The sequence below is a fragment of the Podarcis tiliguerta genome, assembly GCF_965153285.1.
Source record: "Podarcis tiliguerta genome assembly, chromosome: 2".
In the NCBI taxonomy this organism is placed as follows: domain Eukaryota; kingdom Metazoa; phylum Chordata; class Lepidosauria; order Squamata; family Lacertidae; genus Podarcis; species Podarcis tiliguerta.
The window spans coordinates 12,664,832-12,689,445 of record NC_139535.1 but is presented as its reverse complement, the minus strand read 5'-3'; the positions used below and the strand labels follow the sequence as shown (position 1 = coordinate 12,689,445).

The 24,614-nt window shown below is 47.3% G+C and overlaps 1 protein-coding gene across 2 annotated transcripts in view; it reads left to right on the top strand.

Moving 5' to 3' along the window:
- Positions 1-18,386, top strand: part of LOC310670143 (von Willebrand factor A domain-containing protein 7-like) — a 34,979-nt gene extending 16,593 nt beyond the window's left edge. The window contains exons 10-18 of one of the 2 annotated variants that reach the window (XR_014507534.1): positions 2,602-2,880; positions 4,387-4,602; positions 7,121-7,293; positions 10,301-10,415; positions 11,242-11,446; positions 13,066-13,147; positions 14,281-14,504; positions 17,654-18,153; positions 18,202-18,386. Coding sequence is in view for 1 of the 2 variants with exons in the window: in XM_083424896.1 (XP_083281022.1) it covers positions 2,602-2,880; positions 4,387-4,602; positions 7,121-7,293; positions 10,301-10,415; positions 11,242-11,446; positions 13,066-13,147; positions 14,281-14,504; positions 17,654-17,759 (1,400 nt within the window). In the remaining variant the exon portion in view is untranslated. Of the gene's footprint in view, positions 1-2,601; positions 2,881-4,386; positions 4,603-7,120; positions 7,294-10,300; positions 10,416-11,241; positions 11,447-13,065; positions 13,148-14,280; positions 14,505-17,653 lie in introns of both variants that reach the window. The other variant, XM_083424896.1, reaches the window with a different exon arrangement.
- The last annotated feature ends 6,228 nt before the right edge of the window (positions 18,387-24,614 follow it).

Genomic DNA, 24,614 nt, shown 5'->3' with positions numbered 1-24,614 from the left:
GTGAGCCAGGGCTTCATATATAGGAATATGTGGAAGCAGCCTTATGCAGAGTCAGGTCGCTGGTGTACCTGGCTCAGGTGTGTCTTCACTGGCTGAGAGCAGCTTTCTGCCTGGACATCCCAGGGACTGAATTTCAGGCCTTTCTCATGCAAAGCATGCATGTTCTGTTTTGTTTTTTTGGTCCTTTGGCAATACAGCGGAACCTTGGTTCTCAAACGGCTTAGGTGATGAACAAATAGGCTTCCGAACACCACAAACCTGGAAGTAAGTGTTCCGGTTTGCAAAAAAAATTCAGAAGCCAAAAATCCAATGTGGTTGTCGGCTCATGTTTCAGGGGCACCTGTGCCAATCGGAAGCCACACCTTGGTTTTTGAATGTTTTGGAAGTCGAACGGACTTCTGGAACAGATTATGTTTGAGAACCAAGGAACCACTGTATTGTGCCAGAGCTGCCAATTGTTTCTGTCATTGTTGTTGTCTGGTTTATCATTATGGTTTGTTTGTATCTTGGACCACTTCCATATGCCTGCTTCCCCCCCCCCTTTTTTTTCTGGCTTCTTTTTTTTTTTTTTTTTTTTGGTGGGAGGGATGCCTGCAAGTTCAGAATCTTAAGTGGATTTGATGCTATGGGACCAAATAATAATAATAATAATAATAATAATAATAATAATAGACTGCTTGCAGTAAGGAATGTGGGAGCACCCCAAGTTGTCTGGAAGTGAGCCTGGATGTGTTTTTAAATTTTCTTGTTTTCTGTTGCATTGGTCGCCATCTAGAGGATTATTCCATGAAGTGACTGATATATAGTGTCGTGCTCATGCACATTGCAATCTGAACGCTGAGATTTACCAACGCTGGGTTGGTTTCCTTTGAATGAGGCTAATTGGGATTGTTTGTGTGGTTTGTTTGCCTCTTTACACATATACGCAGGCTGAGCATATAATGCAAAGGTTCACTGCATTCACATAACAACAGATCCTGCTCTCCCAATGTGTTTCTAGTAAAGGTAAAGGTACCCCTGACCATTAGGTCCAGTCATGGACGACTCTGGGGTTGTGCACTCATCTTGCTTTAAAGGCCGAGGGAGCCGGCGTTTGTCTGCAGACAGCTTCCGGGTCATGTGGCCAACATGACTAAGCCACTTCTGGCGAACCAGAACAGCGCACGGAAACACTATTTACCTTCCCGCCAGAGTGGTACCTGTTTATCTACTTGCACTGCATGCTTTCAAACTGCTAGGTTGGCAGGAGCAGGGACTGAGCAATGGGAGCTCATCCCTTTGCAGGGATTCGAACTGCCAGCCTTCTGATCAGCAAGCTCTAGGCTCTGTGGTTTAGACCACAGTGCCACCTGCATCCCATTTCTTTTGTTGTTTAGTCGTTTAGTCATTTTCCTACTCTTCATGACCCTATGGACCAGAGCATGCCAGGCACTCCTGTCTTCCACTGCCTCCCGCAGTTTGGTCAAACTCATGCTGGTAGCTTCGAGAACACTGTCCAACCATCTCGTTCTCTGTCGTCCCCTTCTCCTTGTGCCCTCCATCTTTCCCAACATCAGGGTCTTTTCCAGGAAGTCTTCTCTTCTCATGAGGTGGCCAAAGTATTGGAGTCTCAGCTTCTGGATCTGTCCTTCCAGTGAGCACTCAGGGCTGATTTCCTTCCGAATGGATAGGTTTGATCTTCTGATCAGCAAGCCCAAGGCTCTCCTCCAGCACCATAATTCAAAAGCATCAATTCTTCCCCGATCAGCCTTCTTTATGGTCTAGCTCTCACTTCTGTACATCACTACTGGGAAAATCATAGCTTTTACTATACGGACCTTTGTTGGCAAGGTGATGTCTCTACTTTTTAAAATGCTGTCTAGGTTTGTCATTGCTTTTCTCCCAAGGATAGGGGAGGACCTAGGCTGTGGTTTGCCTTTCCTGCTTGTGGGATGTGAAACACAAGAGCAGTTAAGTACAACATTCCTAGAGTGAACGTGTTTACACATGGGGAGGAGTGTTTGTCCAGCCAGCAGGTAAACTTCCTGTTTCCTTCTGGGCTAGGACAGACTTCCTCTGCATGTGACTAGAGGTGGGCGTGGCCTCACCTGTGCAGGTAATGACAAAAGCATAGGGCAGGGCAGCCATCTCTCTCTCTTTGACTACATGCATTGAAGAAGCAACATCTGCTTAGCCAAAGATGCTCTCTTGGCCTCCAGCCAAGAGAGGACAAAGGGACTGTCTCCTTATGAGATAGTTTCCAGGTATATGTTACTTTTCTAAGATAAGTCTGCCTTCTGGGATCCGATTGTGAACAAAATGTGAGTCAGTAAACTCTTTTTATACTTTTACAGAAGGCTGTGTCATGTCTTATCTTTTATGAGGGAATAGGGGGGAAATACTTGTTATAGAGGCTTTAGCGAGCCTGAGCAAACACATCCGCTGTGAGTTTAAAAAGGGGAATGTTACTGTGGTAAATTGCGAACTTGTTGACACAAGTTGGAAAAGCTATAATCAAACAATATATCCTCTCCTGCATCCCTGAACATTCCCACACTGCTGTGAACAGAGAAAGGGAGGAGACCAGGTTTCAAGACAAAACGCCATCCTTCCTCTCCACAGGTGCTGCCGAAGAGGCTTCTGGGAGAAGTTATGCTAACATCTATGAACAGCTAGCTACATATTCCGGAGGCTTCTATGTGAAGACCACCAAAGGCGAACTTGGCCGGGTCTTGGGCATCATGGAGCTGTCTCTGAATGCTGCCCCTGTCAAAGTGGTCCATAAGCACTTGGATGGATCTCTGCTCTCTTTCCCTGTGGATGAGACCCTCACAGAAATCACTGTCTCCGTCAAGAGCTTAAGCGCCTCAGGATTCACCGTTTTTCTGCTGCAGCCTTCAGGTACGATTTGTTGTAATGCAGAGGATGAAGCAGAGAGCTTTCCTGCAGGTGTGTAACTGGGGGCAGGGGCTAGAATTCTGATTCCTGTGTAAGTCACAGGACATCCTCTACATCAGGGATGGGGAACCTTTTGCAGCCGGAGGGCTGCCCTTCTAAACCACTGTCATGAGCAAGCCAGCAGTAAATCACACCAGGCAAGTTACAGTTAACTCTTTATTAGCAAAAACAGGAGTGTCAGGCCTAATGAGCATAGCAACTCACCTCCAGTAGGTCTTGCCCCCTAAGAAGCAATCAGAGACTGCGCCTGCAAGTCACCAATCTCTCCTCGGCTCTTTTCATGCCTCTCCTGGTTCTGGGAGACCAGTGGGGAGGGGAGTTTGTTGCAGCAGGATGGGGAGACACCTGTGCCTCTTCCCCAGCCAGACTCATCTCTGCCTCTCCGCCTTCCTCCTCTCCTGCTTCAGTTTCTGCCTCTGATTCTGGACTGCTCTCTGCCACAGACTCTCCCAGCTCACTAAGCCCTGTTACCTCTTCAGCTTCTGACACCGCCTCTTCTCAATCTTCTCCCTCTGACCACTCATCATGGTCCCACCACCTCTCCCCGGGCTCTAAGCCTTCTTCCCTTGGGGGTTCCCTGACTGGTTCTTCCCAACATTCTTCTGTGTCCAACTAGTCCGTGACAACAACATAGCTGTCAACCGTCCCTTATTTGGTGGGAAAGTCCCTTATCCCAGTGCCATGTCCCACTGCTGTCCCTTATTGATGATGTCCCTTAAATTTCCTGGGTTTCAAAGGAAGCAGCTCCTCTCCCTCCCTCCCTGCCGGCCAGGGAGGAGGGAGGCTCCAACTGTGTTGCTTGGCTGCGTTGCTCACCCAATAAGGAGCCTAAGAACAACTGGAGGGTGGAGCTTGCATGCCTTGTGCTGATCAAGTCGGCCACGTTGCCTGGGGACTCGCTTTTGCTCAGCGCTTCCCAGCAGAGAGGTGACAGTGGTTTTCCTTGCTGCATCCCTTTTGCCGGGTTGCTGTGCTGTGGGAACCACCGCTTGAGGCTTCGTTTGGCTGCTGGCTGGGCTTTCTGCCTTTGGCTCGGAGGGGCTCAGAAGTTGAACCTACCTGTGCTTGGAAAATCCCTTATTTTGGCTGCTGATCCCTTATTTTTGAGGCTTCTGGTCCCTTATTTTCAAAACTGTAAGTTGAGAGCTATGGACAGCAACCTTCAAAGGCCTACATAACAATAGTGTGTGGAGCAATGAGTGGAAATGTTACCCTCATACAGCAGCCTAGTCAATCATACATGCCTCCCTATCTTCCAACCAGACCAGCAAGGGACATCATCGCAGTTAAGGACATATTCCAGCCAGGCCCAAACATTCAAGGCAGGTGCAAAGCAGGGGCAGTGAGGGGTGTTGTCTGAAGAGAAGGTAGTGGCTGGGGAGAGTTCTGAGGGCCAGGCATCTCTCCATCTCCTGCAACCTTGTCTGTCTTTGTGTCATCCTGTGGCAGGTGTCTCGCCGTCCACTCAGCCAGTGATCAACACAGCCAGCCACAAGATTGTGAAGGTGTCCCCCATTCCTGAACGGGGAATGTGGACCATGACTGTCTCTCCCAGCGGTTCCTACGAGGTGGAAATTGGAGGCAAGAGCTTGCTTGACTTTTCCTACCAGATTATGCAGAAGCAGAAAGAGTACGTGCTTCCGGTACAGGGAAAACCTGTGGAAGGTAAGTTTTTCGGGATGTGAAGCACCCACACTGAGGGCAGAATTATCTGGCGTTGCTGTTGTTTTTTAAGACTTAAAAAAGCACCTATCCTTTTCCAAGAGTTGTACAGAGAATTACTGAACGTATTTTCTCTCAAAATATACATTTTGATAACGCATTGGAACCAATCAAGAATCCTGCAAACTAGCTTCTGATCTGCACTTTAGTGTTGGAAAAACGCCCTGGGGGTACTGTGTTTGTCGCTCTATAAGACGCACCAGACCACAAGACGCACCTAGTTTTGGGAGGAGGAAAACAAGAAAAAAAATATTCTGAATCTCAGAAGCCAGAACAGCAAGAGGGATCGCTGTGCAGTGAAAGCAGCAATCCCTCTTGCTGTTCTGGCTTCTGGGATAGCTGCGCAGCCTGCATTAGCTCCATAAGATGCACACACATGTCCCCTTACTTTTTAGGAGGGGAAAAGTGAGTCTTATAGAGCAAAAAATACAGTACCTGCAAGCCCCCAGAACTCTGAGCGTCCTCCTATGTGCGCAACACTGGAAAAGGCATCTCCCTTCTTCTCCAGGGCGCTCCAGCGACATAAATCAAATGATGTATGCACACTATACTTCTAGCGTTACACAGCAAGAAGCGTGAGACAGCGTAGATCTAATCTACTATTTATTTACACACTATATACAGACAAAGGAGTAATTGCGTCCATTCTCTCCAGCTCCGAGAGAACAAAACAGACAGAAATAAATGCAAAAGAACAGTGAAACAGTACCCGCAGCGGAAGAGATAAGATGTTCTTCCTTTCCCAGACTTGTCCTAGACAGGCAACAATCTCATCTGCAGCACGGGCTGCATGAAATACTAACATTTAGTCCAAAAGATGCAGACGATCATCATTTGCTAGATACCGCAGGAGGGGAGAGCGGCTGTCGTGCTCAGGTTCTGCTTGCAAGCTTCCCGTGGGCCTCTGGTTAGCCACTGTGAGAACAGTACAGTGGACCAGGTGGGCCCTTGGCCTGATCCAGGAAGGCTATTCCTGTGTGCTTCACATTGGACTTCACAAAGGTCAAATTCCTTAATCATCCCTGGTTTGGCACAAGGGCCTTTCCCATCACCTTCCAACTGAAGATAACAACAACAACAACAACAACAACAAATTTTTATTTATACCCCGCCCTCCCCAGCCAAGACCGGGCTCAGGGTGGCTAACAACCAATAATAAAAACAAGTTGATTAAAATACAATTTAAAAGATTAAGATACAACATTAAAACATTAGGGTGCAATCTCTTCATAGGAGGAGAAAGGAAAAAGAAAGAGGGGGAGGGAATCAAATTGGCTCCAAGCCAAAGGCCAGGTGGAACAACTCTGTCTTACAGGCCCTGCGGAAAGAAATCAGATCCTGCAGGGCCCTGGTCTCATGAGGCAGAGCGTTCCACCAGGCCGGAGCCAGTGTTAAAAAGGCCCTGGCTCTGGTTGAAGCCAATCTAACTTCCTTAGGGCCCGGGACCACTGGGGTGTTACTATTTATGGACCTTAAGGCTCTCCGTGGGGCATACCAGGAGAGGCAGTCCCGTAGGTACGAGGGTCCTAGGCCGTGAAGGGCTTTAAAGGTCAAAAGCAGCACCTTAAACCTGACCCTGTACTCCAGCGGGAGCCAGTGCAGCTGGAAAATCAATGATGCCAGGGATGAATCCTTTTGTATTAGAGGCAGAACATCTATCACTGAGCTGTGGCCTTTTCTACTCTCATTCAGTTGACAAAAGCTTCTGAGCCTGATCACCTGCTATCTTGGTCTTACTCGCCACAGGTGACCAGCCAAGAGGATAGTCTAAAATCTCTGCTGTTGCTACACATGAAGCTACAACAGAGATGAAGTACAAACCAACCACACATTATATCCAGTAAAGAAAATTCTGCTTTCCAGACTGTGAAAAATACAGTGGTACCTCAGGTTACAGATGCTCCAGGTTACAGACTCTGCTAACCCAGAAATAGTACCTCAGGTTAAGAACTTTACCTCAGGATGAGAACATAAATCGTGCGACGGCAGTGAAAGGCCCCATTAGTTAAAGTGGTACCTCAGGTTAAGAACAGTTTCAGGTTAAGAACGGACCTCCAGAATGAATTAAATTCTTAATCTGAGGTACCACTGTACCCCAATTAGCTCAGGATACAACTATAATATCAGGGGGGAAACCCAGCCAGTGTGGTATAGTGGTTAAGAGCAGTAGTCTTGTAATCTGGTGAACCGGGTTCGCGTCCCCGCTCCTCCACATGCAGCTGCTGGGTGACCTTGGGCCAGTCACACTTCTCTGAAGTCTCTCAGCCCCACTCACCTCACAGAGTGTTTGTTGTGGGGGAGGAAGGGAAAGGAGAATGTTAGCCGCTTTGAGACTCCTTAAAGGGAGTGAAAGGCGGGATATCAAATCCAAACTCAGTGGGGAGATTGCATTGATAGTGGAGGAAGAAAGACCGGAGGATCTCCAGTGAAACTAAACTGACTTTCTGCATTTTTGTTGCAGGCTCAAATTACACTGTGTCCCTGAGGCTGATGGAAGACACGAAAGGTGCTAGGATCCAGCGCCTGGTCCCTATCTCTGGATCAGGGAAGCCCATAGATTCCATCTCTCTGAAACAAGCCTTTGATGCCCTTCAAAGCCCCTGGGCGATTGCGCCCGTTTCCTTAGATAACCCAGTAAGTTCCCTCTCCCGTGTTTTTAGCTAAAGCAGGGATCTCCAGCCCAGGGTCGGATCACAGCCCTCCAGGCCTGAAGTGCATTGCCAAGGCAACACTGCTACAGACACCGACAGGAGCGCTGACTTGGGCTCCAGGTTATGGGCGCCCAATGGTGCCCATGACGTAACGTGACATCATGACGTCGTGACGCCATGTTGCATCGGCAGCGTGGCGATGCTTCCAGGGCCTCATTTCCGAAACCACTCACACCACTTCCGGTTTCTACCACATTCGGAGGGTCTCAGATGTCGCTTCGGAGACATTGCCAGGTCTCACAGGCCATGTGCCAGGCCTTGCAAGACCTCCAACGTGACTTCCGGTTTCTACCAGAAGTCGTGTTCCGAGGCTTTGCAGGACCTCAGACATCGCCTGGGAGGTTGTGTCGGGGTCTGACGCGACTTCCAGTAGAAACTGGAAGTCACGTTGGAGTCCCGCATTGTGGGCACCCACCCAGAAAAAATTCTGGGTGCCCTGGCACCCAGGGCTCCCTAGAGCTGGCACCTATGGACACTGAAATTTGACAGTTGGAAGGTTCAGTTCTCGGCAACCCTGAAATCATTAGCTGTGAGGATATGTGACTGCCTTGAAATGTTTTTAGATGTTTTTGAGACAAGGTGGTGTAGTGGTTAAAGCGTTGGACTAGGACCTGGGGGACCAGGGTTCATGATCCCTGCTCAGCTGTGAAACTCATGGGGTGACCTGGAGCATTCTCTCTCAACCTAATTTACCTCACAGGGTTGTTGTGAGGGCAGTGGCGTAGCGTGGGTTGTCAGCACCCGGGGCAAAGCAAGTAATTTGCGCCCCCTAACCCATGGATTTTAGCACTCAGAGAGCTGCGAGTGTGAGCGCCCCCCCGCCAGATGTTGCTCCCGGTGCGGCCAGCCCCCCCCTGCACCCCCCACGCTACACCACTATGTGAGGGTAAAATAGGATAGGTGATTGATTTACTTTTTCTTATTTATTTTCTGCCATTTCCTGCCCTGGGCTTCCTTGGAAGTAAGGGCAGGACAGAAATGTAACAGACGGATAAATACATGAACTAGCCTGCTACCCTCAGGGGCAGTGCAGGACACTGTTCTGTGGCCCATGTTGAAGTAAGTTGTATCTGCCAATCTGTTGGGCTTTTCTATGTGGAGGGAGTCACCATCTTGCCCTTTGCCTCAAGAAGCAAAATGTATTGGGCCACCCCTTCCTGGACCCCAATCCGTTCCGTTACTGAGAGGGAGTGGGGGCCAAGGAGAAGCAGTTGCTCCTCCCCCTTGCTCCTGACACTTGCTCACTTCAGAAGTTCCCAGGCCGCAGCAGGTTCAGACTATGGCAACATGACAACAGGCCTTTTCTGTGGTGGCCCCCTGCCTGTTGAATGCTCTCCCCAGAGAGCCTTGCCTGGCACCTTCATTACATACCGTATTTTTCGCTCGATAACACGCACCTAACCATAACGCGCACATAGTTTTTAGAGGAGGAAAACAAGAAAAAAAATTCTGAATGAAACAGTGGATGTATCATTTTTGTGCTTCATGCTGTGGCCACAGACATGTGATTTGACGGTGAGTTTAGGGTATCCCAATGCAAAAATCCTGAGAATCCATGTGGATCCATGCTTTGTAACCACGTTTTTGCACCATTGCAGCCCCAGGCAACAGTGGGTGGTGATTTTTTTGGTGCAGGCTGTAGTCATGGACATGCTATGTGATCTGATGGTGAATTTGGGGTGACCCAATGCAAAGATCCTGAGGATCCATGTGGGAGGGAGGAAAGGAAGGCAAAAGTCCCCCACCCACCCACCCAAGCTAGCCCTCTCTCTCTCTGTCTCTCTCTCTCTCTCTTCCCCACCTGCATGTTTTCCGGCTGCCTGGAATGCTTCCCTGGACGCAGCAGCAGCAGCACCGGAGCACGGAGAGGAATTAGAAGGAAGGACACGATCCTTTCCTTTCCCCTCTCCTTGCCAGGAGGGGAGGGGTTGCCTGGAGGGGAGGGGATTTGCCTGCTGTTTGTTCCGTTTGAGCAAACAGCAACCAAAACAGAACAGGGTAGGCAGTAAGACCCTGAGGCAGAATGCAGGAAAGCAGCAGCTTTCTCTTTTCAGGTTTCCCTCCTCGCGTGACGGCGCGATTGGATTTTTGCCTGATTTTTGCCCCTGCGCTCGGGCCAGTCGGCTCCAGGGACCACACATTCGCTCAATAACACGCACAGACATTTCCCCTTACTTTTTAGGAGAAAAAAATCTGCGTGTTATAGAGGGGAAAATACGGTATCCTCAGGCACCAGGCAAAAACATTCTTCTTTACACAGGCCTTTAGCCATTAAACAATCTATGGCCTGTTAAAGCTGAGGGGGTGGTTGTTATTATAAATATTTTATAATTATGCTGTCTGTTATTATGTTTTATTCTTGATGCTCCATAAAATGGGTTCTTTTAAAAATATTTTGCTTATGGTTTTCAGGTTTATACACTTCAATAACTGTTCAGCCATTTTAACATTCCAAAACTTGACTTCCTTCCCCCTCTTTCTGTGGTTCCTTAAATTTATTTTTTAATATTTTCTGCATATCCAACTTAATTTGTTCATTTATTCATCTCCTCAAAATGCATACTCTTATAAAACCACAGGTTATTATTTTGCCAATGTTCTTATCTGTTTACAATTTGTTTGCAAATATTCAATAAACCATTTCCGTTCTATAAAAATGGGTTCTCTAATGTTGCACACCACCCTGGGATCTTTCGATAAAGGGCGGTATATAAATTGAATTCATCATCATCATCATCATCATCAGAGAAAAGCAGGATGGGAGAACCCTCCAGATGCTACCGGACTACAACTCCCATCAGCCCCAGCCAACATGGCTCCAAAGTCAAGGGTGAGACGAGATGTAGTCCAAGAACTTCTGGAAGGCCACAGATTCCACAGCTGTGCTGTAAAAGATCAATAGCAGTTGTTCTTTCTCCATTATCTTTTAGACTACTCTGCTGACTGTGGAAGGCCTGTCTCCCGGGAACCTCCCCTTTTCACGAGTCACCAGCTATCCCATCAGCACAGAGTCCGTGCAGATTGTGCCCCTGCCAAACCAAGAGAGTGAGTGTGGTTCTCTCCCCCTTTCCCATTGCGATGGAACAAGCCAGCAGCAGATAGAATGTGGTAACGCTGGAGAAGCATCACAGGACCTATAATAAAGCAGAATAGATCCAAAGCAATCTGCAACATGCACACACCCCAGGTGCTTCCTCGCTGCTACCACCAGCGGTGGTGTTTCCTTGCCACTACCACCACCCAAATGCTGATAAGTGTCTATATTACTATTGCAGATATTAATATTGCTCAGATTGAAGCAGTAGGATGCATAAAAACTGACTCCTCTTTGAATAAAGTCCAGGCCCATAAATATGATTCAGAAGCTTTAATAGACAGAACTTGCTTCAAAACAAACAAAAGAACAAATAATGATACATTCAGATTAGTTGTATAATATCATGTGTACGTCCAGCATAGGTTCCACCTTCTTAAAAAAATGAAATAATTCCAAACAGACCTAAAACCAGAGGTCTGTCTCTCACCACACAGACTCCATTAGCCCAGAGCAGTCTTCTCTTCAGGAGACCACATTTTTCGTTCTCTGTGGCTTCCAGAGAAAACTCAATGGCCAACTCCCCAAAGTGGCAATTTGCAACTGAATACCTCTCTCACATGACCTAAAATTAAACACCAAGTGAGAGCTAAGAGAGAACATCAACAGTTAATTATTAACCCATCTAGGCTCTCAGAGAGCTCTTCTTAGCTTCAATATTGCCCAATGGGATTTTCCAGTTAAACCTTCAGCGATATACATACAGGCATTTTCCATTTCAGTGTCAATTACACCATTGTACTTAACAATTGCGAACATGTCTTCCTATGTCTCCAGATGCAATGTTGCCTGGTGAGAGCCTGGAGGTCTCTGTCATGGTGGTGAACAGTGGGCAAGCGGCTTCATTCTCTTTTGAAGTCTGGGATGACCAGGGTCTCCTGAGCAGCTTTACACCACCCAAAAAATTCCTAAACCCAGGACAGAGCGTCCTACTCAACGCAACCTTCACAGCAGCTTTAGGAAGTGACAGCTTTACCTCCAGGTAGGATGGCATTGCCCAAATGGTGGGAATGAAAGTCTTGAGTGGTCTGGGAGATGATAGGAGTGGACGTCTGGAGTGGGGGGAGAGAGGAGGTGTCAAGTTTTGAGGGTTCCCTGGGTAGGAAGCAGCCCTCGGAAGACTTGGAATTACTTCACTTGGTACCGATTATAAGCTGCCTTATACTAGAGCTGCCATATATCAAAGTGAAAATTCAGACACAAAAGTTGTTGAGCTTGCTTTGAGGGGGGAAAGTTTTTATGAATATGTCTTGCTCCAGGAGGTAACTGCTGTTGATAGGGAGGAGGGAAATCTCTATTTTAGCAGTGGCTGCAGTGGGATCCCCCCCCCCCTTTTTTATTGATAGTCTGTCCCAGTGCTGTCCTTTGAACCTCTGGAAACCACAGGTACAACGATCAGTGCAGGGCTGCACATCATTTTGAACCTCTGAAAACCAGCAGCCTGGGGCTGTTTGCAAAAGGGCTTTCAAACAGCCCTGCACTGCACTTTGAAGTCCCAACAACCGGTGCTTCAAAGCACAGCATCACCTGAACAGCACAATTACATCAAGTGACAGGTGGGAGACCCCACCCACCTGTCCAATTTGGCCCACCAGGGTGGGGAGATAAGGCCCACCAGCCGGAAAAGGTTTGCCAACCCTTATCTAGATGAATATTGTCTACACCAGGGGTTCCTAAACTGGCCTGTGGATCACAAGTGGCTTCATTCAGCTGTTCCGTGGAACGTCCACATTAAATATACATATTGATTTCTAATTGTGTTCTTAATGCTCCTTTTCCTTCTAACATTGTATTTTATTGCATTACAATATAAAAAATAAAATAAGCAATAGAAATACAATGAAAAAGCATCTAGCACATCCCATTTCAATTGCTACAGGAGGCAGAAAAATCATTAAGTGGTCCACCAACATCATCACAATTTTAAAGCGGTAAATGTACAGAAATGTTCTGGGAGCCACTAGTCTACATTAAAGCTCTTGAAGGTTTCAGACAGTGGACATTCACAGCCCTAAGAAGGGGGAGCAGAGGAAGATGGTACCAAGACTGCAATGTTTTCTGAGCGAAGAATTAGGAACTGGTGAATTCAGATGACATACTAGTAGGATACGATGATGCAGCACAGCTAAGCTGGATTGCTGAGGGCAACAAAGTACAATGGTGCCTCGCAAGACGAAAAGAATCCGTTCTGTGAGTCTCTTCGTCTTGCGGTTTTTTTCGTCCTGCGAAGCAAGCCCCTTAGCGGATTAGCGCTATTAGCGGCTTAGCGGGCTTAGCGGATCAGCTGATAGGCGGCTTAGCGGATCAGCTGTTAAGCGGCTTAGCGGATCAGCTGTTAAGCGGCTTAGCGGCTTGGGAAAGGGGGGGGGAGGAAAAAAACCCAGGAACTCGCAAGACATTTTCGTCTTGCGAAGCAAGCCCATAGGAAATTCGTCCTGTGAAGCACCTCCAAAACGGAAAACCCTTTCGTCTAGCGGGTTTTCCGTCTTGCGAGGCATTCATCTTGCGGGGCACCACTGTATAGATGCTAGACTGTCCCTTCTCATTTATAACCCCCCCCCCCCGATATAAACACTTCATAATCCCTGGATGTTCTTTCAGCACTGCAACGTTCACAGCTCAAAGCTCGGCAGCTCAAAACTACTTGAAACTGCCCATCATGGTTGTTCCTGAAACTGCCCTGGTGAGTTTTCACTCCACGTTGATTTTTCATGGCCACTGCTAATATCCATATACTGAATCCCAACTGAAGGAACACTCCATTAATCACTGTGTCATCAGTGTGGTGTAGTGGTTAAGAGCAGTGGTCTCGTAATCTGGGGAACCGGGTTCGCGTCTCTGCTCCTCCACAAGCTCTGAGCCCCACTCACCTCACAGAGTGTTTGTTGGTGGAGGGGGGAGATTGTTAGCCGCTTTGAGACTCCTTAGGGTAGTGATAAAGTGGGATATCAAATCCAAACTCTTACTCTTCTTAACGTTATCTGTTCATTCTCTACCAAGCCCCGTTCATGGTGCTAGTTTATCTGAACTCTATCACACAATTCTTGGCTCAGAAAAGTATTTAATGTATATTTGGCGATGAGGTATGTTTAGAAATGAATGCATGGAGATAAAATATAGATGAACACCTATGTATTTCAGTACAAACTTCCATTGTTGTTTGGAAAACCCTTCGTGTGGAAATTGGGCTTGGCAGATTGATGAATGAACAGCATGTGAAACTGACGAAAACGGACTGAGTCTCTAGCTCAGGGTAGCCCTTCTGATGATGTGGGCTACAATTCCCATCACCCACAGCCAGCATGGCCAAAAGTGAGGAGTTATGGGAGCTGCAGTCTAAAATATCTGGAGAATACCATGTTGGATAAAATTAAGCACCTGCCCTAGTTGATGGTGGCATTTACTGGTGGATAAAGGTAAAGGGACCCCTGACCATTAGGTCCAGTCGTGGCCGACTGGGGTTGCGGCACTCATCTCGCTTTACTGGCCGAGGGAGCCGGCGTACAGCTTCCGGGTCATGTGGCCAGCATGACTAAGCCGCTTCTGGCGAACTGGAGCAGCGCACGGAAACGCCTTTTACCTTCCCGCCAGAGTGGTACCTATTTATCTACTTGCACTTTGACGTGCTTTTGAACTGCTAGATTGGCAGGAGCAGGGACCGAGCAACGGGAGCTCACCCCGTTGCGGGGATTTGAACCGCTGACCTTCTGATTGGCAAGCCCTAGGCTCTGTGGTTTAACCCACAGCGCCACCAGCGTCCCTTACTGGTGGATACTCTTTGGTATTTACCAACCAACATGTTCTCTACCCAAACAGGAAACAGACCAGATCTCACCAATCCACGTCCTCCTAGACTTTAACATGCCTTGTGCAGGCGGCATTCAGCACAGACCTACCTGCTCTCAGCGCCTTTGGTACATGAGCTTTGCTGCTAAGGATGCTCAAAGTGCTGTCACTGTCCGCGCCACACCAGAGGGATCTCAACTATCTTGCAACCCACAGGGGGCCGGTGGCAGCAAGGAGGTCATTTGTCACTATCGGTATGTATGTCCACGGGGCTCCTCCTGATGACCCGTTAATACAACATTTCTCATCCTGATTCACTTTGATGTTAGATTATTGAGCCTTTACATATTTGCATCGAAGGAGGAGGCCCCATTCCTGTTCCCTGAGGATAAAGGTAAAGGTAAAGGGACCCCTGACCATTAGGTCCAGTCGTGGCCGACTCTGGGGTTGAGGTGCTCATCTCACTTTATTGGCCAAGGGAGCCGGCGTACAGCTTCCAGGTCATGTGGCCAGCATGACTAAGCCGCTTCTGGCGAACCAGAGCAGCGCATGGAAACGCCGTTTACCTTCCCGCATGTGTGGTACCTATTTATCTACTTGCACTTTGAGGTGCTTTCAAACTGCTAGGTTGGCAGGAGCAGGGACCGAGCAACGGGAGCTCACCCCTTCATGGGGATTCGAACCACCGACCTTCTGATCAGCAAGTCCTAGGCTCTGTGGTTTAACCCACAGCAATACCTTCAGTTTATTTCCTACGCAGATAACCCCCAAATGAAGCAGAAGGGAGAGAAAAACCAAGCAAGCCACTTGCAGAACGTTTTATGTGAAAAATCTCTTCTGTTTATGTAGTGTCAGAGAGCACACACCTAAAGCAGGGTCCTAGAGACCAGGGAGTGATTCTCTGGTCCTCCTACTAACAGGGCTGATGGTGAGGAACAAGGGACAGAAGACAACTGGATGTGAGGTCCCGGCATTCCAGACCATAATCAGGTGGTCTCCTTAACCAATTATGCACCAGTGTCTTAAAAGACAGGGCCTTTTAAGTTTTGACTCCCTGCTAATGGAATGCCCTCCCTTGAAGAGGTCTCCTGGCTCCAGCATTGCCAGCCTTTAGGTGCCAGGTACAAACAGGCTTTTGGATCTCAATTTAAGCATGATGCCTCATTCGGTGTTGCTTTTTAGTGGAGACTCAAGGCTCACCCACACTTAACGCTTGCCCCATGATTTCTAGGCACGAGTCTGAGAGGTTGTCCCCCCCCCCCCTTTCCCCCAGGAAAACCTGCTATTTACTGCTGAATCGGAACAAACATCAGTCGGGTTTTCTGCGGAGAAAAAGAAGAGCGGATGAGCCTTCATTCCATTCATTCTTTTTCACTTTTATTATTCTCAGAGTTTATTCTGTGTTGCGGATTTTAAGCATTTGGGTAACTTGTTCTGCATTTTGGCATTTTCTAAGTTGCGTTGGGATATTTTGTAAAAAACAATGAATGGATAATAATAATAATAATAATAATAATAATAATAATGGACTTTACCCCTGAAGGCACACTCTTCCGTTGTCTCCCAAGACAGACGCATGCAAACAACTAACCAGCGGCCTCAGTTTGTTCTCATGGGAAGCTACCAGAGGTTCAACCCATGACAGGAGCAACTACTGGCCATGATTCCCAACATATGTGAACACAACAAAATCAGCACAGAAGGCAATCTACATACACAGTTTTTTTCTTATGTTGTCAGATGTCGAAGAAGTGCAACAGATCTCTAGCTGTCCAACAGCGCCCTCTTGAGCTTAATTTGGGGAAACTGAACAGCAATGATACATACAGAGGTACCTCTGGTTACGAACTTAATTCGTTCCGGAGGTCTGTTCTTAGCCTGAAACTGTTTTTAACCTGAGGTACCACTTTAGCTAATGGGGCCTCCCGCTGCCACCGCACCGCCAGCGCACAATTTCTGTTCTCATCCTGAGGTAAAGTTCTTAACCCAAGGTACTACTTCTGGGTCAGCGGAGTCTGTAACCCGAAGTGTTTGTAACCCGAGGTACCACTGTATTGAGAATTGTCCTGTTATCCCCAAAGCTCGTTGGGAGAGGGGTGAGATTTTCTCCCTCCAGTTGTTTCCCGGGCTCCAACCTCTTATCTCTCCCCATGCTAGTTAACAGAGAGAGAGAGCCAGTGTGGTGTAGTGGTTAAGAGCAGTAGCCTCGTAATCTGGTGAACCGGGTTCGTGTCTCCGCTCCTCCACATGCAGCTGCTGGGTGACCTTGGGCCAGTCACACTTCTATGAAGTCTCTCAGCCCCACTCACCTCACAGAGTGTTTGTTGTGGGGGAGGAAGGGAAAGGAGAATGTTAACCGCTTTGAGACTCCTTCGGGTAGTGATAAAGCGGGATATCAAATCCAAAATCCTCTTCTATCAATTCACTTCCATGCAGGAGAAGAGGCTATACACACACCAGAAACAGTTGCAGAGTGTATACAGCTATCACATTCCTCCCACAATCACAAATTTTCCTCCCAACCCATGTAAACTGAAAAAGTTTTTTTTGGGGGAGGGGTGCTTTTAAAGCTAAATGCAGCTGTGCAGATGTAGATTGAAAAGCAAGGGTCCAACACCCCCCCCCCCAAAAGATGGAGATGTCCAGGCAGAGGACAGAATGGAGGCTCAAACTCCCTCTCCCCCCCCCCCATTCACTCCCTCCCACCCAAGACTAGAGAGAGGGGAGGGCTGACTGGCAGAATCCGAGACAAGAAAAAATTCAAAGTATATTTACAGAAATATTGCAAAATTAATGAATGTTAGAAGAATACTGGAATGAAGTTATGTGGTTTTAGCAGAAAGAATTAAGTAAAAATTGAAAGTAAAGTTAGATTGTGTTAAGATAGATTTTAGAACAAAAATTGAGAAAGATGGAAGGGATTTGCTGAAATAGCTAACTGAACTAGAATACAAAAAAGGGAGGTGTGAGGAGGTCGATGAAACTAGTAAATGAAAGGTAAAGATATGGAAATATTGGATGTGTTTTTAAATGTTTTTGTTTTTCTTGTTGTTTGGTTGTAATGTTTTTTTTTCCTGTTTTTTCTTTGATGTATTGTCTGTTAAATTTTTTATTGCTTCTTTTTTCTTTTTTCTGTAACTACTAAATTTTTAATAAATATTTTTTTAAAAAAAATAGAGAGAGGGGAGGGAGAGACGGACGGGTGTCCAATGGGTTCTGCAGAAGAGTAAGAACAGCTTGAGACTGGTTCACATGGAAATCCAGTGAAAGAACAAAGTGTTCAGTAAAAAATAAATAAACCAAAAGAAGTCATCATAAAAGTAACCACATGCCCCTGCTGCAAACTAATGTTTTATTCTGTAATATGTTCTTGACACAATTATAACTTTGTCCTCCTTTTTAGGTCTAATTGCTGTACTCCTTATGCAGAGGTTCTGATCGGTGATGAAAACGGAAACACAGATACTTTAACTGTAGACTGCAGACAGACACATCCTGCCGCAGCCTAGAAAAACGGACAGCACTCCCAGGCCCCCTACTCCCCCCTTTTCGCAACCCCCTTTGTACCCCCATTTTCACCTTCGTCTCATTTTTTCCTCCCTCCCACCTTTCCGCCCTGCTTTTTTGCAACTCTCCCTTGCACACACATTCCCCGTTTCCGTCCTCACCCCCCTCCCGTTCTGCAACACACACACACACCACAATCATAAACGCTACTGTGCCTTTGAGACAAACAGACTCAAGCAAGCAGGTCAGCTTAGAGAAGGTTAAGTTCGGCTGGTGGGTGTTGTACATATACGGGTGTTTGCTTGTTAATAATGTTATGTACTGAAGTTCTCACCCTGGGCCAGCAGGGGGATACTGTAGATAGTTATGCAAATGAAGGATCGAAAGTGACATTCAGTGATTGGATAGTTTGTATGCAAATGAAGGGTCGAAAGTGACGTTCAGTGATTGGATAGTTTTAGAAAGTTGCTACAGTAACGTTGTACTGGAGCTCTATATAAGCAGGCTGAATGAGCCCTTCAGTTCAGTTCTGTCCTGGCCTGTGAATAAACAAGAGCTGTTTGAAGAATCGCTGTGTCGTCTGATATGTTCGCCCACAACTTAACAAATAAAATACCTGTTCTAAACGACTACATTGAATCTGGAACTTCATATTGAAGGCAATAATAATAATAATAATAATAATAATAATTTATTATTTGTACCCCGCCCATCTGGCTGGGCCTCCCCAGCCACTCTGGGCGGCTTCCATAGAAACAAAAATGCAGTAAAATATCACAGATTAAAAACTTCCCTGAACAGGGCTGCCTTAAGATGTCTTCTAAATGTCAGGTAGTTATTTATCGCTTTGACATCTGATGGGAGGGCGTTCCACAGGGCAGGCACCACTACCGAGAAGGCCCTCTGCCTGGTTCCCTGTAGCTTTGCTTCTCGCAATGAGGGAACTGCCAGAAGGCCCTCGGCACCTGGACCTCAGTGTCCGGGCAGAACGATGGGGGTGGAGACGCTCCTTCAGGTATACTGGGCCGAAGCCGTTTAGGGCTTTAAAGGTCAACACCAGCACTTTGAATTGTGCCATATACATAGCGCCAGGAGTAAAATGCATTGCATGGAGGAACTGTGGGGTATTTAAGGGCTCTGCGGCCATCATCTCCCTCACACAAAGCAGCTAAGGAAAGGAAGAGAGAGACGTTTGAGTATAGCAAGAAGGGAGGAACAATGAAAGGGCAGGATGGTGGCTGTTAGTACAGTCAAACCTTGGTTGTCAAATGTAATCCATTCAGCTTCCAAAATGTTCGACAACCAAGACATGGCTTCCAATTGGCCACAGGAGCTTCCTGCACTCAAGCAGAAGCAGCGTTGGATGTTCAGCTTTCAAAAAGCGTTCAAAAACCGGAGCATTTACTTTCAGGTTTTCGGCGTTTGGGAACTGAAACGTTCCAAAATGGAGGCGTTTGGGATCCGAGGTTTGACTGTACAGTGGTACCTCAGGTTAAGTACTTAATTCATTCCGGAGGTCCGTTCTTAACCTGAAACTGTTCTTAACCTGAAGCACCACTTTAGCTAATGGGGCCTCCTGCTGCCCCCACGCTGCCAGAGCAAGATTTCTGTTCTCATCCTGAAGCAAAGTTCTTAACCTGAAGCACTATTTCTGGGTTAGCGGAGTCTGTAACCTGAAGTGTATGTAACCTGAAGCGTATGTAACCCAAGGTACCACTGTAGTAGTTTTCTTAAATCTCTGTTGTTGTTTAAAACCGTGGTTTTTCCTCTCAGTTCTTCTCCATCACTGCTTTATTCAAACTTCTGCCATTGTTTTAAACCACCATTTCCCCCCCCTCTCAGTGTCTCACCTTTTTTGCTCCCATCGCCACAATCTGCCTTTACTTTAGGGGCTTGTCCACCCTAACCTTTCGCTCCACTCTTTCCAGGCAATCTTTCCCCACAAAAACCCGCTCTTTAAAGCTGAATCAGAGCAAATGTCAGTTCGGGTTTTCCGGGGATTGACGTTTGCTCAAATTGAGCTTTAAGGAACGGGTTTTCAGGAGCTTTAAAGAACGGATTTCCGTGAGGAAAGGGCCAGAGAAAAGACAGGGGCCCTTGGAAATGGAGCTTTAAATCATGGGCCATGCCTGGAAAGAGCAGAGGAAAATAAGTGTGGATAAGCCCTTCTCCGCTACACCACCCTGACTTCATGCAAAGCCAGGATTGTGACAACCCATAATTCAACCAGACCGAACATTACGGTGCTTTTCCATGTTTAACGATTCACCAGAATATACTTTACATAAAGAAGCTGCACTGTTAAGGTTAGCAACAGCACACCTTGAAATTGGCAGACTGGGGAAATCTCAGTCAAGCAGGGGGGGGGGCTTTTGGGTGCCATTGCAGAAAATTATCACGTATTTAATGTGGTTGGTTTTCGCTCCCAAGGCTTGGGGGTTATTCTGAAAAGATTGGGTAGTATTCAACTAAGTTTTACTCAGAGAAGACCCACAAAAAATAATGAACATGGTTAAGACAGGTCTATTTATTTCAGTAGTAGTGAACCTGATGCAGCTGCAGTTAAAATAGGATGAAATTCACTTTACCTGACCGTGAGGGTTATTACTAAGGCTTCTACTTTCAGTTTAGCAGGTAGAGTTGTTGGTTTTTTCCCCCCAGAACCGCATCTCGATGTTGGGAAATACAGCTCTTATTGAAGGCCAACCAACTTTTTGAAAATCACAGATAATAATAATAAATTTTTATTTATACCCCGCCCTTCCCGGTTTAAAAACCGGGCTCAGGGTGACTAACAGCAAATATAAAACATTGATTAAAATGCAACTTAAAAACAGCATAAAACTGCATAGAATACAACATAAAATGCAGCATCAATATCATTAAAATTCAAAAATTCAGGGGTCATGGGGGGGGGCGGACTCCAGTCAGTAGACACTGAATGATCACCAGGGCTAACTGGCCAAGTTGGTCCTACTAGGGCCAGCAAGGAGACCAGGGAATAATTTAAATGTGGGGTCCCAGAAAAGGGAATAGAGGATCAGGCTAGTTCAAATTGAAGGCCAGGCAGAATAGCTCTGTCTTACAGGCCCTGCGGAAGCAAGTTAAATCCTGCAGATGACCTGCCAAACATGGTCGCAACCCCAGGAACATAAATTTTGCTTCTCATTTTCATGCTTCTCATTTCTCATTTTTCATTTTCAGTTCAGTTCTCCACATTTCCTGATGAGTCTGCAAGTCAGCATTTTAATCTGCGCATCTCCTAATAGGCAGTCTTTTGAAAGCAGTTTTGCCTCAAGCTGTTGTTGTTTAGTCGTGTCCGACTCTTCGTGACTCCATGGACCAGAGCATGCCAGGCACTCCTGTCTTCCGCTGCCTCCCGCAGTTTGGTCAAACTCATGCTGGTAGCTTCAAGAACACTGTCCAACCATCTCGTCCTCTGTCGTCCCCTTCTGCTTGTGCCCTCCATCTTTCCCAACATCAGGGTCTTTTCCAGGGAGTCTTCTCTTCTCATGAGGTGGCCACACTATTGGAGCCTCAGCTTCAGGATCTGTCCTTCCCGTGAGCACTCAGGTCTGATTTCCTTCAGAATGGAGAGGTTTGATCTTCTTGCAGTCCATGGGACTCTCAAGAGTCTCCTCCAGCACCATAACTCAAAAGCATCAATTCTTCGGCGATCAGCCTTCTTTATGGTCCAGCTCTCACTTCCATACATCACTACTGGGAAAACCATGGCTCAAGCTAGCCGTCCCTAATAGAACACATTTCCCCACAAATATATGCATTTTAACACATACTTTGTTTGGAATTTTTTTCAGTAGCACCTTAGAGACCAACTAAGTTAGTTATTGGTATGAGCTAACTAACTTAGTTGTTCTCTAAGGTGCTACTGGAAGGAATTTTTTTATTTGTTTCGACTACAGCAGGCCAACACGGCTACCTACCTGTAACTAGTTTGGGATTTTGTGCATGTTATTTGGTAGGAGGACTGCATCGCAAAATTTAGGTAAGTGTGAACTTCAAAGAGAGCTGCATTTGAGTTGTCTGTTGCTTCGGGGACTGCTAATTAGGTAATTTGAATTTCTCCCTGTTTCTTCCCCTCTCTTCAAATCACTTGGTAGGCCCCAAACACAGGGCTGGTGAGCTACGCTTGAGAGGATGCAGAGGTCTAGTGAACAGCACACACTGGTTCTTCTCAACCGTTCAGGAAAGCCTCCAGTGAGTGCAGCCTCAAAGATTCATAATATTCTTCTTTTTTTTAAGTTTCTTTTTATGTTGACTGGAGTTGATGGTGTTGACTACACTACGTTTATTAAATTTTAAATATTGCTTCCCACTAAAGGGGGGGGTCCCAGTGCAATTTGCAACCAAAGTAAAATCAAATAATTAAAAACATTTCACAATAATGCCTCATTAGAAAGGTAAAGGGACCCCTGACCATTAGGTCCAGTCGTGGCCGACTCTGGGGTTGCGGCGCTCATCTCGCTTTACTGGCCGAGGGAGCCGGCGTACAGCTTCCAGGTCATGTGGCCAGCATGACTAAGCCGCTTCTGGCGAACCAGAGCAGCGCACGGAAACACCATTTACCTTCCCGCCGGAGCGGTACCTATTTATCTACTTGCACTTTGACGTGCTTTTGAACTGCTAGGTTGGCAGGAGCAGGGACCGAGCAACGGGAACTCACCCCGTTGCAGGGATTCGAACCACCAACCTTCTGATCAGCAAGTCCTAGGCTCTGTGGTTTAACCCGCAGCGCCACCCGCGTCCCAGTCCCCATCACTGACTGACCAGTAAATACAGCATGGCTCCACTTGGCCCAGGGCACTTCCTCTACCTCTCATTCCCTGCTGACTTAAATGCTGCTTTCTACGTGACTGAAAGGGGGTCAGAGACCAGAGGACTGTGTTTTGCTATTCTTCTTCTTCTTCTTCTTATTATTATTATTATTATTATTATTATTATTATTATTGGTCACACCAGGGCAGTAGTGGCTAGTACACACACAAGGAGTGTGTGTGCTTGGTGCAGCAGCTATTTATGGCTTATAGTCTCCACTGACTGAAATATAAATGGCATAGGCTGTGAGGCACTGAGTGCGATTTGGCCAGGATCTCCCGCAAGCCTGGAAGCAGGTCTGGATATAACAAGAAGCTCCTCTTGACTTCACACAGACGCAACTAAGTCCAGCGCCATCTAGTGACACCCTCCCCAACCCCTTAAGAGCTGCGGGGATGTTGAGAGTGCCGCGAGCACCACTCTCTCTGGCTGCTCCCCGCCCTGTCCAACACATCAGCCCCCTTCCCGAGAGACAGAACGGCGAAGAGATTCCCTGGGCACACCCCGCCTTTTCCCGAGGGATCTGGAGGAAAGTCAGGCCCATGTGATAGGAATTTTGAGGTCTTAGATATATGGTAATGTTCATAAGCGTACCAACCAAGCACGTACATAGATCAGCACAGGAAGGCCAACCTGGAACCATTTTGATTCCTAAACTGAGCAAATGTTTTCTCTACAAGGTCAAAGTGGGAAACCTCCCCATTGTCTCTTTCCTCACAAATCCTGTCTTAAGGGCACATATAAGATATGAATAGGGTGTGAGCCTGTGACCTGGCCCAGGAACTAAGTATTTATCATTACAAAAGACTGGCCAGGCTCCCCAGGCAATCCAATCAAGTAACCTGCCAGACAGGAGAAAAACAACATTCAAATTTCTGTTTTAGACTGCCTTTTATGTGATGTAGGTGTGATGTATCTGAGGGGTGGTCTTAGGTTACACCCCTTCTGTGATGTAGGTATGATGTTTCTGGGGGTGGTCTTGATCTACAGGGTGGCAATTTCAAAAGTCTTTATAAGGCCTTGCGTGCCATTGTTCTGGGTTCCTCCTCCCTCCTTTGTGTGGTGAGTGAGGAACCTGTTGCAACAGATCAATAAAGATCAGGCTTACTAGCTGCTTTGCTTCTCAATATTCTCTGATTGGCCTCTGTTATTTTCTCCTACCAATAGGGAACCTATGTAAGGACTCTATGTGGGCTCCTGGATACACCATAAAGGAAAAGGGCAATTTTTGTTTACAACACCTGGTAGAACTAACCTGAGCCACACAAAAAAAGCACACAGAGCTGAAAGAAGGCGTGGGAAAGGGCATCACTCTTCCAACTTAATCTGCCAGCTGCGTGTCCTTTTCAAGGGAGGAAAAGGCGGCCCCGCTTTGTGGCCAAGGAAGCGGATGGGGGGGGGCAAAGGGTGCCACTCAGTGGCGTAGCGTGGGGGTGCAGGGGGGGCCGGCCGCACCGGCCGCAACATCTGGGGGGGGCGCTCGCACTCGCAGCTCTCTGCCCCTACCTGGCTCCCTCACTCTCTCTCACTGCAGTGCTGGCTGTGCGAATCCGATCCGAGCCGCCGGGTCGCCGCCCACTGTGGAGGGGAGGGTGCCAGGCGTGCGGTGCAGTGCGGAGAGAGAGCGAGGGACTATCTGGGGGAGGGACTATCTGGGGGAGGGACAGTGCAGCGGGGGGGGCACAAATTACTTGCCTTGCCCCGGGTACTGACAACCCACGCTACGCCACTGGTGCCACTGCACCCATGGGAACCACGCTGACAACCTCTAGCCACACCAGCGTGACACAAAAGGTGCGAACTGTCAGGCGTGCAACTCAAAACAGCAAGCAGCTGAAGACCTACAGCGGCAAAGGTCGCCAACGCGGCGCCCGAGAACCAACCCCCACCCAGACTGTGTTTCAGCCCCCAACTTCCTTTTGCTGAAGGGCAGCCTGCAGCTTCCTCTCTCTCTCTCAGGCCTCCCACTTTGCAGCGCAAGTCCTCTCAGAAAACCTTTCCTCTCTCCTTCTCCACATGGT